The sequence below is a fragment of the Engystomops pustulosus genome, chromosome 6 (assembly GCF_040894005.1).
Source record: "Engystomops pustulosus chromosome 6, aEngPut4.maternal, whole genome shotgun sequence".
NCBI lineage: Eukaryota > Metazoa > Chordata > Amphibia > Anura > Leptodactylidae > Engystomops > Engystomops pustulosus.
In genome coordinates, this window is record NC_092416.1 from 57409543 (window position 1) to 57421789 (window position 12247).

The window sequence follows — 12247 nt, forward strand, 5'->3', positions numbered from 1 at the left end:
CACATCTTCAGAACTTGCTGCTACTGGCACTCAGCATCTCATCCTTCACCCTGGCATCTGGATGGCATTACTGGCTGCCTCTCTAGATGTGGACATGTGCATATAAAGAGCAGGACCCTCATGAGAAGGCTACATTCCTCATGCCTGCTGCCCAAATTTCTCCCCAGCACCACCCTGCCCTTCTCTAAACAAGATCTGAACATGTCCCTATAAGCAATCTATGCAGGAATGTCCTTTATGGGAGCAGCTGCTACTTCTCTGTATACCAACAGCTAGAACACATCTCCAAGGAATATCTCTGCTTTGTTTTTTGCAAATATCCTACATATATTGTAGTGAATAGTCATTCTGTATCTTGTACAATCACATCCTATTCTGGAAGCAGCACAGATGGATAAGTGCATGAAGATCTGATCCATAGAAACGTGACCATGTGGATTAAAGAGCTTTTAGGAATCAGGTAAGAAGAAGGGACATTGACAATGAACCTACATTATATTATGTCATGTAATAAGAAGAGGGGGGGGGGTGTAGACTTTTGCAAAGGACTGAATGATGTCTGCAAGAAATAAGGATTGCTCTTTATTCACATAGAATGTTAATGGATGTTGATTAACCTATTCAGTACTGAAGGCAAGTTGCTTTACCCCTTCCAGGGCTCATACTGGACGTGATTTGGCTAGTAAATATTATTAGTACAGTAGTGGACTTGTACTATTAGCGATGCAATAGAGAACAAGCATTGACATGAGTTGCCTTGACCTCTGTCTTAGAGAGAACTTGGACAGAATGTAATGTTATTGTGATCTTTATGATATACTAGGTTATTACTCCAACCATTGACTCACTCATGTAAAGCAATGTTCTGTCAAGGTCACATGAGCTGTGGGGGGCATACAGGACTGGGTATACCTGTGGCATACATGCTATAAGTGCTCCCTGTCTGCATGCTGTCATGTCTATACAGACAGTGGCAGAATAAGTATCTATACATAGATTCTTGTCTTATAATCCAATGTCTTTCCCTATAATACTCATTAAGTATTCCCAGGGTATTGCATTTGCTGTTTAGTCATGGTGAATGCATTTTGGGTATATACAGAAGGTTTACATTTTTGTCTGTAGCAAAACCTAGGTGTCATCATAGATTGTGCATTGCAATTTTACTCTAAAGTTATAACTAGACCTGAGTGTATGTTACTTTAAGGAATCTCTATAAGTCTGCTTATAGATTAATGACTCTACAGATAAGTCTACTATAGAAAAACTGAGTGTGATATTTGTAATCTGTCAAGGTTAATAATAGGTAACACAACATCTTTCTGATACTGTTTTTTCCAAGTTTGAAACAAACATGTTGTTTCACTTTTCGCCACTAGGGTGCGATAGACTCCAGGAAAATATCTCTCATGGCAGATTGTAAAATTCTTTTCTGTTGAGTTTTCCCTATTCTGTATAAATATATATATCTACAATTCTTCATAGATATAGATATATATGTTAATTTGAAACCATTTCTGTTGTGTGCCACCTAATAGGGGAACAAATGCTCTTACAAAAAGTGCAACTGCCAAAGCAAATGACTGTTATCCTCTAAACATCACTGGATTCAGTGAACTGAGGGAATTAGAGTGGACAGGAACAGAGACACAGAAATATGGGATTCATGAAGAGGATTCAGGTACAGAGGAGTTGCATAAATCCTTTGGACAGCGGTCTCCAATGGCATAGAAAGTGGCATGTGCATTCATATTTTGGGCATTTTTGGGAAAACTTTGGGCATTTTTTTATTTATTTGTTATTTTCTTAATCAACAAATTTACTTTAGGTATTCTTAATATATATTTAGATTGAAATATGTATCAGATTGACAAAATAACTTATTCAAAAATAAGATAAGATAGAGATAACCTGCAAAGAGTCAAAATAACAGTTATTGACTTGCTGTCTGTTATTTAAGGAGTCATTTTTCAATGACTCACGGATACAGAGAGATCGCCAATTAGAGGCAACTGGAGAGAGGTGTTTGTCTAAATCACACTAAATCTATCTCCTATCTATCTATCTCCTATCTATCTATCTATCTATCTATCTATCTATCTCATATCGATCTATCTCATATCTATCTATCTATCTATCTCATATCTATCTCATATCTATCTATCTATCTATCTATCTATCTATGTATGTATCTCTCTATCTATCTATCTATTTATCTATCTATCTCATATCTATCTATCTATCTATCTATCTATCTATCTATCTATCTATCTATCTCATATCTATCTCATATCTATCTCATATCTATCTCATATCTATCTATTTATCTTTTTATCTATCCATCATCTATCTATCTATCTATCTATCTATCTATCTATCTATCTATCTATCATCTATCTATCATCTATCTATCTATCTATCCAATATATATCTCATATCTATCTATCAATCTAAAACCCCTCATGTATCTATAATAGAATATATATCTACCAAAAAATGAATCAACACTCCAAATTCAAAAGTGAAGACAGGAAGGGTTTACTCCAAACCCAGCAACGTTTCGGTGTGTTACCACCTTTTTTAAAGCGATCTATCATACATATATATATATACTATTTTTTATCTTTCTATCTAAAACAATCCTCAGTATTACAAAACTTTTGTTTTACACCAATCTGGTAATGTAAAATGAAGCAAACAAAATCTAATCTTCCAATATCAGTGAAAATGCCTGAAAAGTGCTGAATTATCAGAATTCTGGATTACTGGATGTTCAGAGAAGAGTATATAACACTCCTTCCAGTCTAAAGAATAATGCTTAGATGAAATATGCTAGTATCCTTCATCTCATAGTGGTTATGCAGATTTATGCATCTGGCCTGTCAGATTCAAGATGTTATTGTAGTCCCTTGTCAGTCCCCCAGGCCAGAGAATTGAAATATATATTGATCATTGGATAGGCTACAGGAATTTATGCCTCATATTACTTTGATCTGGTATCATTGGTTACATAAGTGCTGGGTTATTAGATATGTAACAAAATATCAAAACGCTTCAATGACTTACAAATAATCACTGCAATTTGTATATTAGAGTCACATTTGGTTCAGAGTTTGGTGAAATGAAGAGAGAAACAGAAATTGGACAGTAGCAAATTCCAGGTGTAAGATCATTTATATTAAATGCATACATTAGGGTTGTTCCCTAAGGTATATTGCCACAAAGAGTTAATAAAAGAGGGTCTGGACTCTCATGTCTTGGTTAGAACGCACAGAATTCACAAAGACTTCTCTTCTCCTTTGGAGAACTAGTCCTACATTACAGACATAGCCCATTGATATTAATAGTGTAATGCTTAGGTACTCGTGTTCTGGAGCTCAAGACTTGGTTCACCTAAACATCTGCCTGAAAATCTGATCCCCAAAACACCTACTTTCTTACCACTACACTATGTCAATGCAGAACCCCAGGAGTTTCTGCCATGATTCCTCCTGTGAATAAGCCTCATATAATGAGAATTGTTGGCGCTTTTAGATTACAAAGAAAATCCTCTACAAACAATTTAGAACTTTGTTACTATTAGAACTAAAAGTCCTATTTTAGGAATGGTTTAAAATATGGAAGCCTTTCATACTCCAAGATATTAAACTAGCCTATTTCTCTGCTTGACTGGGGGCTTATGACTACTCATGTGGTAAAAAATAGTATGGTGGAGGTATTGGTTCAGCGTTGGTCATGCTTGACCTTGTAGTCGAAACAATGCTGTGTGATGAATAAAACACTTGGAGGAGTAGCACTTCACCTTGTGCTGTACTGCAGTCCTTTTACTAGTTATTGCATTACATTTGGACTATCACCATGGTCAATGAACTGTGGGCACCCTCCTCATCTGAAAGGTATGATGTCTACATTTTCTTTCTCTTGTTACTTCAGTGTGGTCACTTCTGTGGTCTATATATGATGGTAGAATCATACTTCAAGCACTTTATTTTTGAGTTGTTTTTTCTTTACGTTTGGTAAATCTATTTTATTACAAGTGACCCCTGATAATAAGCTCTTGACAAGGTGTTCAGCTTCTGCTACCCCCAGAGGTCACCCGTAGACTATGGAGCAACTTGGCAAGTTCCTCCAACTATTCATTTTCCCTGCAGCAGCCCACAGGATAACTGACACAAGACATCATTTTAATTGGAAACCTTTGGCAAGGTCCTTCAGAGCAAGAGTTGCACCTTCCCTTATGTCTCCTGGCAGGCTGATAGATAAAGATCTTATCTGGAGATTCAGAACGTTGTATGATTCTTCAGCCTGAAAATCTAGTCATATAGACAAAATGTGTGCTGTAGAATGTCATGCTTCCTGTTAGGTCCACCTAGATATGGGATTTATACAACGCACAGGACATTTTATGGCATCCACATAACATTTCAAAGTACTACATGGGAACCTATAACACTGAGGGTCAGATAATTGTAACTTTATTGAGAATATAAAAACTACAGTTCAATGATGATTATAGACCGGTCTTCTAACATGGCCTCATTAACACGTCCCATAAAACCTTTGTACACATCTTGTAAAGGTTTATCTCACACTTGCACACCTTCCTTGTACATGGTTTGGGGGTTTAATACCATTGACATTAGCATTATCATAAAATTCGATCTCTTAGGTCAATATTAGAACAAGAATGTAGCAAACCATAACCATTCATAAAATAGAAGACCACAACCACAGCATAACAATAAGGTCTACAAGGTAGAGATCAATGTATTATTTGGTTGTAAATATAAAATAACTGTTGGCTGGATGGAGTAGAACCTCTGATTCATCCTTGAATTATACCTATTGGTCAGCTGAAAAATGGACAATAAGGTCTAATGGTGGCCATGGATATAGTGGCATCAAATCTTCCCATAAATGTCATCCCTATATGATAAATATAACATCTGATCTATAGTGCTCCATATCAACTCCTCTGACCTCCCCTGAACGTTTTTTGGTTTTCTTATAAATCATCTAAAAGATTATTAGAGAAAATCATAAAAAGTGATTTGACCACAAAATACATACAGAGGAAAGCCAAGTCTTTAGAAATGTGTGGGTTTTTTTTCTTTTGTTCTTCTTTTTCTTTTCTTCTTTTTCTACTTTTTCTTTTTCCCTTCATTGAATTTTTCTCATAACATAAAGAATCAGATCCACACCTCAACACAACCGATCCGTAGAAACAGGACCAGCAATTGTTTTATAGGAGTCCCCCCATATCAGTATAAACATGACTTATCCATCCTAACCCATTAGTCTCAGAAACTTTGTAACTTTTTCTCCTCGGTGTTTGTTTTAACTTGCTGCTTAGGCCCAATTCACATCTCTGTGAGTGGCACAATGGCAGATTTGCATTGGGGCCAATAATTAGTCCAATCATAATGTTCTAAACTAAAACAGGCAAGGTCTTCAGTTATTGTAAGCCAAAAACAGGAGCTGTTGGAGACACAGAACAAGCTCAAGTCTTTCCATGGAATACAAGGTATAATAGAAAGACTTCCACCTGCCCTGTGTTGTCTACCACTTCTGGTTTTGGCTCACAATATCTGAAGAAAGTAACCGAAGACCTAAAGGAGATGTGAAGTGATCCTTACATGCTTATTTTAGTGTTTGAACTAAGATTAAAATAATTAAAGACTGTCCCTGGGTTACGTACAAGATGGGTTCTATAGGTTTGTTCTTAAGTTGAATTTGTATTTAATTCGGAACTGTATATTTTATAATTGTAACCCCAGAGATAATTTTTTTTGGTCCCTGTGAGAATTGGATTTTAAAAATGTTGGGTCGTCATAAGAATCAGGATTAACAATAAAGTTTGATTGCAGGCACCTGTGATAACTGTTACAGCTGTAAGTCAGATGTTCTTAAGTCGGGGACCGCCTGTATAGGACACAATGCAAATCTGCCACAAGTCTACCATTTATCAGCTTGCTATGTAGGAAATGGGCATTAGCTACCATGTTTCAGGGGCAAAGCGCTGCAGTTCCCTTGTAAAGTTTAGACCTCAGAATGAGGAATTGTAAGATTTTGACTATTTAAAATAACAATTAAAGTGTTTACCTGGGGATAATTTTCAAAAAGGTAAAATTTATCTCAGCCACTGCTGCTGTGTTGATGCTTCTTGATTCCCTTGTGACTCTCTAATTCCTGGCCCCTCTTGACAAGCTGGAAATATTGGTCAGCAAAATTGCAAAGGTAAAGGTAAGGATCAGTAAAATAATGCATATTTTATTTTTCTTGAAAATATGTTTTTTTGTTATACAATTTTCCAATATATTTTCTTTATATATATTTTCCAATATATTTTCTTTTCTACATCTCTGCTTGCTAGCCTCCTTTAGAAAGCTTAATTGTCTTTTTCCAGTGGACAGAAATCTGACCCTGGTCACGCAAGTGCGTGGCTAATTATAACCCACAGCTCTGATTACTCTCTATGATATTAAGGAGTCGCGCACCTGTAAAAGTTAAGCAAATATGCCCCTCAGGCTAAATTGCATAATTTATAAAGCCTTTTTTTGTAAAAAAAAAAAAAAAAAAACAGGGGCGACACACCAGCATGTAAGTGTGCTTGGTTTACAATCTTTATCCTGGTGGTAGATGTCTTTTAATGTTTTAAAGTCCAAAACTAAAGTAAAACAGGTAAGTCCACATCTTTTAGGTTTTCAGTTATTTCCTCCAGTTATTGTAAGTTAAAACCAGGAGTGGTTTAACATAGAGAACAGGTGGAAGTCTTTCAAAGCACTATAAAGTAAGACCTCCACGTGCCCTGGATGATGTAACTCTGATTATGATACTAAAGAGTTTTGATCAGATTTCTGTCCAAAGGAAGTAGTCTAATCTTAAACATAGAAGCTTTTCTATAGAAGGAAAGCAAGCAGAGATCTAGAAAACCACAAGGAATTGATACAAAAAGTATCATGGAAAATTGTTTAATTTTTCATCATACAAAGAATAACATTGATTTACCGAAGTGGGAATATCCCTTTAAGACAACCCTTTTCAGAACAATATTGATCATTTCTACACGATATAGATCCGGCTGATTATCTTAAGAGCTTCTTAACTTAATATCATTGCTGATGGAGGGTCCTTTAGTCTGAAGCCATGGGATTTTCTCTTTCATCACTTTTGTAGTCATGAGTTTTATCTTTCCCAATGATGATCCAACGAGTTTTCAGTCTTTATATGTCCCTATTTCTAAAGTAAAAATAAAACAATTTACGTTTCTTGCCTCATACAAAAACAAAAGTTCTGAATGAATTGCTTGTACCCTTAAACAGCACCACTCTTGCTTAGAGGCTGCCCCTGGTATTGCAGCTTAATCCCATCTTCATAAATTACAGTGGAACAGTTTTTCAAAAATTTTAAAAATCCTTCTCCCCCCCAGCACTTAGCAACTGTGTCCAACTTGGGGGGTTATCTAAACGTGTGGTACTCCGAGACCCGCATTTAATCAATGTTTTCAGAAAAAAAATTCTCTGCCCTTCAGTAAAGTTACAGGAAGGAGGATTCAAGTACATTAAAAAGTCCGATTTTATTTTTAATCTCCAGCATTGTCTTGTATCTTCGTGGAAGCTGCCGATTCAGCAGAAGCGCTGGCTGTGATGCCTCCCACCTCGTGCTTAGTCCTGACAGTATGTCATCACATGTCACTAGGAGACATGCCTTAGGTCACTGCTGACTGGCACCAGACGATAAGGTAGAGACAGTTATAATTGCTAAAGATGCAGGGAGGTTGTACGCTGCGGCCTCTGAAGAGTCTGATAAATGCTCGGTTATAGTAGCCATTTAGTCGAGTGAAGGGCTCTCTCTTTTTTGATGTTGCGCTTTTGTGGAACATAGGAGATAGTTTTACCGTCAAACCTACATAAGAAACACCTCCTGTAATGGTTTAATGAAGGGTATTAAATGACCTTGGAAAATAAAGTAATTTCTGCTTTCTCCTTTAAGATAAGAATACTTAATATAGGGATATTCAAGTATAAGTAAACGCTTTCTTATTCACGGGATATGAATCATTGATAAGTGCCCCCCATAGATATGACAACTGCCATAGACAAGGAATGGAGCGGCAGCGCTCGTGCTTGTCCTGACCATCCACCCATTAGTGAGACTTCCATTCCCTGGAGAGCTGGGGGTCCCATTCTCATGATCATTGAGTCAGACCATCAATGATCAGCTAATTATCCCTTATCCTGTAACTTTAATACTTGGGACAACTCCCTTTGGCTTATCTAGTAGTTGAGTGTGGCTTAAAAAAGGAAAAAAGGGGTGGAAAGATTGCAACCACACGTACAAATATTCATCAAACAATACTGGCAAGAGCTGAGCCAACCAGTAGGTGATATACTATCTAAGATAAATTCAAAAGATGTCATATCCACTGTTATAAATCTGGTGGATTTTCAAGTGGATTAGTCTAAACTTACAGGAGCACATTTACTAATAGTACAAACTGCACTAAATGCAGTTTGCCTGTGTATAGTGCAGGGGGTGCTGGATTCAGGATTTCTGGTGCATGTTCTTCATGAATCTGGTGCCCCCACACTGAACGGGCAGAGTGCTACAACTTTTTTTTGGTTCACCTTTAACATGGGGCATGCGACACACTTCTTTGCATGATAAATCAGGCTTTTTTAACTGAAGTTGAACACACACTATAGGGAAGGGGAGAAAACAAGGTAATGAGGATTGCTAGTGCAAAGAATCCACGATAACGTAATTAGCCTTCCCTGTAATATACCGCATGGGGCTTGTTGGAAAACATTAATCAAAACCTATCTTTCAACCCCCGAACAAAAAGGGGTGAAAAAGACCAACATGTACAAGTATAAATTTTATTGGGTCAAATGACAACAAAAGTGGTTAAAAGTGAACCCACTATGAGAGGGGACACAAGCAAGAGTTGCATCGCAGGCAACTGATCATAACACCTAGATAAATGGTATTGTAAAGACAACAATGGCCAAATGAGGGTGTAAAAACAGTCATAATGGGAAGCGTGGAAAATAAAGAATTGGTTACCTAATAATCAATACATAAGAACCTTGTAACGAGCTTACCCATATTGTGATCGTTGCCCAGGATAGCTGCTATCCTGGGCAACGATCACAATATGGGTAAGCTCGTTACAAGGTTCTTATGTATTGATTATTAGGTAACCAATTCTTTATTTTCCACGCTTCCCATTATGACTGTTTTTACACCCTCATTTGGCCATTGTTGTCTTTACAATACCATTTATCTAGGTGTTATGATCAGTTGCCTGCGATGCAACTCTTGCTTGTGTCCCCTCTCATAGTGGGTTCACTTTTAACCACTTTTGTTGTCATTTGACCCAATAAAATTTATACTTTGTATGACTATCAATGTTTTCCGGCTGGTCATGTTGGTCTTTTTCACCCCTTTTTGTTCGGGGGTTGAAAGATAGGTTATGATAAATCAGGCGCACAGTCCTACTGAGCACCGGAATGCCCCCTAATTTGTGTCGCATGATGCCAAGTGCAGCCGTGCCACAAAAAGGTCTTGTGCAACACAACTGTGGTGCAGACACTTCTAAAATACCTGTATAAGCAGTTTGTACCTAAAAAAACGTACAAAGTCTGACAGAAAACTGGAGCAAGGGCCTTAGTAAGTGTGCCACATTAAACTTTAACTATTTGTGAATGGAGATAGAATGGTTATTCAAGTGATTCACACCTCCCCCATACACTTTGTAGCTGTCGCTTTGAAATGCCAATTTAAGCATGTACCAATAACCTTTATAACTATGACCATTATCGTCTCCCCAAAAAGAAAATCTACCATCAAAATCCATCATGATAAACCAGGGACACTTACTCATCGATCCAGGCACCGTGACCGTGGAAATCTTCTTATATTTGTCATCCATGGCCTCTTTCCTTCTAAAAGCACAGTTTAAAATCATGTTGATAAGCATGAAGGGCTCCTGGGGGTGTTACCAGAGCACTACACTGTACAAGAGTATTTACCCCTCTCACTTTATGAGATTACATCAGGCAAAGGGAGGGAGCAAGTGCTAGGGGAATGGGGGAAGAAGGGGACAGGGTAACAGCCTGGGAATTTACAGCACCGAAAGGCTCTGGTAACACCATAGATAACAAATATAAGAAGATTACCCCAGTCACGGTGCCTGGATCTAAGTGTTCCTGGTTTATCAAGCTTGATTTTAATAGTAAATTTCCTTTATAGAAGACAATCATAGAACCCTTAAAAATGAACAGAGTTCTAAAACAGAGTTGTGCTTTCTGGTGTCGGAGTAACTGTAGTCCACTGTGAACCCACAGATTGCTCATAGAAATGTTCCATGCATTGAGCCATAAGGTACTCTCAGCTCTGCTACATCAGTATTTATTTACTACTATAACCTGTATATATATATTTTATATGCTGTGTCCTTTGGGGGTGCTGGTGATTTGATTTAGCTCCAGGCCCTGTGGTTACTGAACTTGTTACAAGTACACCATACACGGCTCACTGTCCTCCGCTTTATTCTTGATTATTGGGTTTGTTGTGTACTCAGCAGATCAAGTCTACAGCCTGAATAATTGAAAACCTGCAATCAATAAATCAGTGCAATACATGGTTTATTGTTAAAGTAGCAGTGACTACACCATGAACGTGAATAAGGTATAATGGAGGATTAAATAGTATAAAAGCCCTGTAAAATACAATATAATACAATACAGGGATTGTGAATTACTTACGATAAACTCTGCACTTATAGCAGGGCCACATTTTTTTTTTCTGAAAAACACAGTTCATACTCCTCTGGAGCTGATTTAAAGGGTTGGGGTTGATTTAAAGGGTTTTCTCATGTTTTGTGTAATGTGTGTGTAAGTGTGGGGGGAGCAGGATATTGGTTGATAATTGGGTAATAATTCTGCTCCTCTTTCTTCATATGTAAAGTGAAGCCTCCTGTCTTATACCTTATCAAACAGACATTCCTGAACATAAAATGGCTGCAGAGGGAGGGTCATTCTCTGTGGTGGCACGGTGGATGAGTGAGTAGCACTACAGCCTTGCAGCACTGGGGTTCTGGGTTCGAATCCCACCCAGGTCAACATCTGCAAAGAGTTTGTATGCCCTCTCCGTGTTTGTGTGGGTTTCCTCCAGGTCCTCCGGTTTCCTCCCATACTCCAAAAACATGCTGGTAGGTTGATTAGATTGTGAGCCCCATGGGGACAGGGATCAATTTGATATGCTCTGTGCAGCGATGTGCACTATATAAATAAAGAATTATTATTATTAATATTATCTCTATCTGTCCATGAACAATTGCCCTGCCAGGACTTTGATCTCATATTCATGAATACTATCTAAGGTCCTGGCATTATACATGTTTCTATAATGAACAGAGCCTGAGTAGGTTTTCATCATGACTGTTCTCCCATCAGAACACTGAATGAGGACAGAACGAGTGATCGGCATATGTTTATGTCATTTTACTCCTCCATCGTCTGCCAGATCCACGTTTGGTTTAGACCTTCCTATGCAGAATTTCTTAATATCAAAGTCCCCTGACATGTACCGTAAATGCTATGGATAAACATTAATATATAATACATGGAGCATATGCAACGTTCATTTACTAAGTAGGTTGTCCGCCTAGGGATAGAACAAGAAAATGCTCTCTGCACAGCTTAGCATAATAGTCGCTGTTATGGTGGGAAAATACTTTTACAGACCATTAGGTAGATTTGATCTCAGATTTGCTTCATTCATGTGACTGCAGGAGTTTACAACAATAGATATAGAAATATTTCTGTTTTCATAATTTGATAAATAGAGTGTAGAAAGCCATCTAGATGGTCAGTGCAATGATATTACTTTATGAGAACAAGTTATTTCAGTAAAATAAGCAAAAAAAGTGTCAGTGCTCTACTCCACAATAGGCTCCTATTCACATTCCGTCATGAGGAATCTCACCACCCCTTTTCTTCAGGTTAGGAATAGAGGTCTCCTGGGTTCAGCGTCCTTTTCCCCATCTCCACTTACTGGACCGAAGCGTGCACCCCTTCTCACTCTCGTGCCCGAGGTTCACCATCGTCCCTGTATCGGAGATTGCGGAAAAATAGTGTAGAACGCCAGGATAAAGGGTACAAACAATTTATTGTATATACTCACAAAAAGCATTTAAAAAGCGCGCATATCAAATCCTTAAAATCAAAAGACGCCAAACACC

The 12247-nt window shown here is 37.8% G+C and overlaps 1 protein-coding gene across 4 annotated transcripts in view; it reads left to right on the top strand.

Moving 5' to 3' along the window:
- The first annotated feature begins 318 nt into the window (after nt 1–318).
- The window catches only part of AJAP1 (adherens junctions associated protein 1), a 194457-nt gene continuing 182528 nt past the window's right edge, over nt 319–12247 (top strand). For all 4 annotated transcript variants that reach the window (XM_072156208.1, XM_072156206.1, XM_072156205.1 and 1 more), the window contains exon 1: nt 319–460. In XM_072156208.1, coding sequence (XP_072012309.1) covers nt 432–460 — 29 coding nt within the window. In that variant the 5' untranslated portion in view covers nt 319–431. The remainder of the gene's footprint in view (nt 461–12247) is intronic.